A 4,561-nucleotide genomic window follows, 5' to 3' on the forward strand; every position below is an offset into this window, starting at 1 on the left:
CCCCCCCCCCCGCGCACACAACCTCGACACACACAGCCCCCGCACACCCCACCAGGTGTGAGCGCGGAGTAGCTGCGCAGGGGGCGCGGCACTCAGTCCGCCCGATGCCGTGAGTCCGCGGTTCGCACCGACACGCCCGTGAGCGCCGCGGGCTTCCTTAGGCCGTTCATTCCGTAAGCGAAAGCGCGGCTGAAGATTCCCACCCCGCACTCCAAGACTCCCCTGGCCACCCCCCTTGGTTTATAACGACTGTTACACGGAAATTCTGTGGTTTGCAGCAGCGGGGACGAGGCTGTGAGGGGCCACCGTCCCTGGCTTAGGGTCTGGTGTGGAGGGCGGGTGGACGGGGGTCCGAGGGGCACGCGCCCCCCTGCACCGGCGGCGCACCTGCTGAGGGGGGCTGGCGCCCCGGCGAGCGGACCAGCCGCACGGCGCTGCTGGGGGTGTGGGGCGGGCGGGGGACGCCCTCAGCACGAGACGTGGGGGGCACCACGCAGGGGAAGTGGCCGTGGAAAGTGGCTTCTCGATGATGAAGCGAATCACCAGCAATCCCTCAGGACCCTGACACAATCACCACAGACGTGCCTGTAATTCTGCCCCCACAACCACCAGCACCCCCCACCCCACAACGAAAGCTCGCGGCAGTCTGGAGTCGGGGCCGTGTCAGCGGCACCGCCCGTGTGGCATCCACGGGGTCCTCTTCACGTGGGGCGCATGCGGCCCTCAGGGGACGCACAGGGCGCTGTGGCCAGGCCGCCCTCCCGGCGTGGGACTCGCGAGCCGCCCCCGCCCCATCTCACCACTGCATTGCGCTCCACTCTGGCCCGGATCTGCTCGACTTTGCCTTCTATCACCCGGGGAAATACTGAAGAGTCTGCTCCTTTGCAGAACAGATAGATTTCTCCTATAAAGTGAGAGAAACAAAGATACTTAATCACACTAGAGGGAAGACTAGGTTATTCTTCACATTGTGCTTTTATGAAGAAACAAAAACAGGAACGCCAGCGTTGAGACCGTCGTAGGCATTTCCTGAGACCTGTTACCACGTGCAGTCAGGAGAAAGTAAATCGTCCTTCCCAGGCCCTCAAAGCTCACGGGAAGTTGAGGACCAGGAAGAAGACCAGTGTCACCACTGCTGGGTGGCCCCCGGGGGGGCGGTAAGCACACGGGGGCGTGGCCGGCCTACACACAGCCCCACGCGGAGCTGCTGCAGCGGGGTGTCCATCCTTCGCACTAACGACCCACCGGACGCCTGTTGTGAAATGTCCCCCACACCTCAAGTCACGTCCTGACGGCTTCGCACGAGCCTGTGTGGCAGACACATGCTTCCCCCCGAGATAAACCAATTTTCTCTTCCAGGTAAGCAGGGAAACTGCAGCCAAGACCAAGAGGCGAGAACAAGACAGAAGACACCAGCTCTGGTCAACAGGCCCCCGCTCCTGGAGGCTCCTCTTCCAGCCACGAATCTCCGGGCCCGGAAAGTCATGTGGCACTTCACCAGGCCGGCTTTGTGTGTGCGCGGCTGCTGGACGAGTGGGACAAGGGACAAGTGCGCCTGGACAAGGGCGCCTCAACTCCGCGGCGGCGGCCGGAGCCCCACTGACCCCAGAAGGGACTCACTCCTGCGGCACACAGTGCGACATCCGGAACAGCACAACTGATGCTCGCAAATGTCCTGAGACTAAACCAAGGCTCAGGTCAACCTACGGCCAGAAAGGATGGCGTCTAGTGACGTCCGGGCCGCCAGCACATGGGGCTGGGCTGGGGCCCCGCAGGGCAGGGCGCCCGATCCCCGCATGCCCGCCAACTGTGCGGGTTTGTGGCCCGGATTCTGGTCACGAGCCATGAAGACTGGAGGCTGGGCTGGCCGCACAACCAGCCTGGGGGCAGAGCCCATTCCTGACTCCAGACCTCACTTCTTCAGATGTGGTTTTACAGCCAGAAGGGCAGTCGAGACGACTTCATGAAAAATCATGAGGATTTACGGTAACGGCTTGTGTCACTGTCTCAACCTGTCACTCCCTCACACACGCTCCAGGTGGGACGTGTTAGGCCCTGGGACTTGGTTACGGACAGCCTCTGACATAAAAATATCCGGAGTGTGAATCAAACTTCACTCTGCAAAAGACAAGAGCCGCTCTGCAGATCTTTGGAGGTTGCTCTTCCAGTTCTGTAAACAAGAGGCCAGTCAGCGGAGGAGGGCCCACACGGGCGCCACCCGCCACCCAGCGAGCTGTGGCCACAGGGCCTTGTGGTCTCCTGTACCCACCAGGCTGGAAAACCAGAGCAATTAGCCTCATCTCCAGGGATGCATTACTACTTGAAGAACAACCTGTTTAATTAATTATTCAAACTTCTCTTGAAATTAATTGGCGCCGTGGCTGGTTCAGATGCCACGTGGTCTGTCCCGGTAAGCGTGCAGCGCTGCAGGGGAACCCCTGGGAAGGGCAGACGCCTCCCCACGGAAGGGGCCCCGGACCGGCCTGACTGCCGTGGACAGGATTCCTAACGTGACCGCGCTCCTTTTGCAGCCCCGCGAAGCCCTTCTGCGGGAAGGTGGCGGTCGCTTCCCAGGGTTCCGCCCTGTGGGCGCCCAGCCCCACACAAAGCACAAGGGGGCGGGAGTTGGTGAGTAACGGCGGCGCGGTCACGCCTCCGGCTCGTGAACCGTCTCCCAGACGTGACCCAGCTGCAAGACGGCGCATCCATCCCCACGGGGAACGCCACATGGCGAAGGGCCAGTGAGGTCAAGTTCCAATTCGATGCCCTTCTTCCGGGGCACTGAGTGGCTTCAACCCTGGGGAGGGTGCGTGGACCGCGCGGTGGAGCCGCCCGCCCCGGCACGCCTGAGCGCAGCTGGGTGTGTTCTTCAACATTCTGGGTGACTGTTCCCACGACCTGCTGACCGAGTGGCAGAACGTCTCCAGTGTTACAGGCAGCGTTTACGCTATGTTATGTCCCAAGACACTCGGTGCAGGTCTCACTGGCTGGGCTACACCAGTCCGCCACGCTGACGACGGGCTCAGGGGTGAGGGGACCACGCAGGGACAGCACCCAGAGCGGCCATGTGCCTTCCCCAGGCTCGTCGTCCAGCACCCCGGAAAGTGACTCACAGGGTTCTGCCGAAAGATGCACCCCCCAACCTCACATCGTCCTCTGCGGCCTGAGGAGGAAGACAAGCCGTTGCCGGCCCCCCCAGAACCCCGTCACAAGGCTCCTGCTTAAGGACATCGACCGCCTTTGCCTCCTGTTGTAACAAAGGACACTGGTGACACAAAATCCCCAGCGTGCCTTCAGTCACTCCGTCAGGCTCAGTCTGTTTGGTTTCAGGATGGTGGCTGTATTTGGTTGCTTACCAGGCAACCTTCCAAAGACATAAACACAGCCTGGTGTTGCCTAAGAAACAAAAAGGAATAAGATCCCACATCTTTTGCTGAGAGGCCATTTTGAAATTGCAACCGCATTAAGTAAATTGAACTGAGCGGTATTGATTCGGTGCTCAGGAGCAGCGCAGGAGTGCCCGCACGCTGAGAACAGTCTAGCTTCTGTATCCAGGATGCTTATGGTCTGGCCAGGTCAGAAGACAGATGAACAGCTCACCTGATCGACGCAGCCAGGAAGGCTCCCTACCAGATGGCTGCTGAGCTACCCTCGGAAAAGTGCAAATGAGCAAGAGGCCCTCCAGGTGGAAACACCCTAACAGGTAGAGGCCTCCAGGTGGAACCGTCCCAACAGGTAGAGGCCTCTAGGTGGAAAAGTCCTTCCAGGTAGAGGCCTCCAGGTGGAAACGCGCCAACAGGCAGAGGGCCTCCAGATGGAAAAGTCCTTCCAGGTAGAGGCCTCCAGGTGGAAACGCCCCAACAGGCAGAGGGCCTCCAGATGGAAAAATTCCTTCCAGGTAGAGGCCTCCAGGTGGAAATGCCCCAACAGGCAGAGGGCATCCAGGTGTAAAAGTCCCTCCAGGTGGAAATGCCCCACCAGGCAGAGGGCCTCCAGGTGTAAAAGTCCCACCAGGTAGAGGGCCTCCAGGTGGAAAAGTCCCACCAGGTAGACTGCCTCCGGGTGGAAAAGTCCCTCCAGGTAGAGGGCCTCCGGGTGGAAAAGTCCCACCAAGCAGAGGACCTCCGGGTGGAAAAGTCCTTCCAGGTAGAGGGCCTCCAGGTGGAAAAGTCCCTCCAGGTAGAGGGCCTCCGGGTGGAAACATCCCTCCAGGCAGAGGGCCTCCAGGTAGAAAAATCCCACCAAGTAGAGGGCTCCAGGTAGAAACATGCACATTTGGGCCTGGCCTGGGGTGGAAAGCTGGGAAGGCAGCTCAGGGCAACAGCGCTAGACAGCGGAGAAGTCTGCCTGACACAGCACGTGCCTCAGGGCACCGGCAGGATCTTTAGGATGGACGTGGTGGCAGGAGACTGGAAGGCTGCGGGTGGGTGACATTAGGCTGCTGTGTGTGGTGGCTGCAGGGAGGGAGGGGAGACCCTGCAGGACCTGCCAGTCAAGCGGGACCCACAGGGGCTGCACCTGCGCCGGGTGCGATGCTGAGGAGCCCTGTGACCCGCACCTG

The 4,561-nt window shown here is 60.9% G+C and overlaps 1 protein-coding gene across 7 annotated transcripts in view; it reads right to left on the reverse strand.

The window, feature by feature from the left end:
* The window catches only part of ATP11A (ATPase phospholipid transporting 11A), a 121,257-nt gene that overhangs the window by 37,097 nt on the left and 79,599 nt on the right, over positions 1-4,561 (reverse strand). For all 7 annotated transcript variants that reach the window (XM_032402591.1, XM_032402596.1, XM_032402589.1 and 4 more), the window contains exon 17: positions 801-904. In XM_032402591.1, the coding sequence (XP_032258482.1) occupies positions 801-904 (104 nt within the window). The remainder of the gene's footprint in view (positions 1-800; positions 905-4,561) is intronic.

This window comes from Phoca vitulina, unplaced genomic scaffold (genome assembly GCF_004348235.1).
Source record: "Phoca vitulina isolate PV1807 unplaced genomic scaffold, GSC_HSeal_1.0 scaffold5, whole genome shotgun sequence".
NCBI classification, from domain to species: Eukaryota; Metazoa; Chordata; class Mammalia; order Carnivora; family Phocidae; genus Phoca; species Phoca vitulina.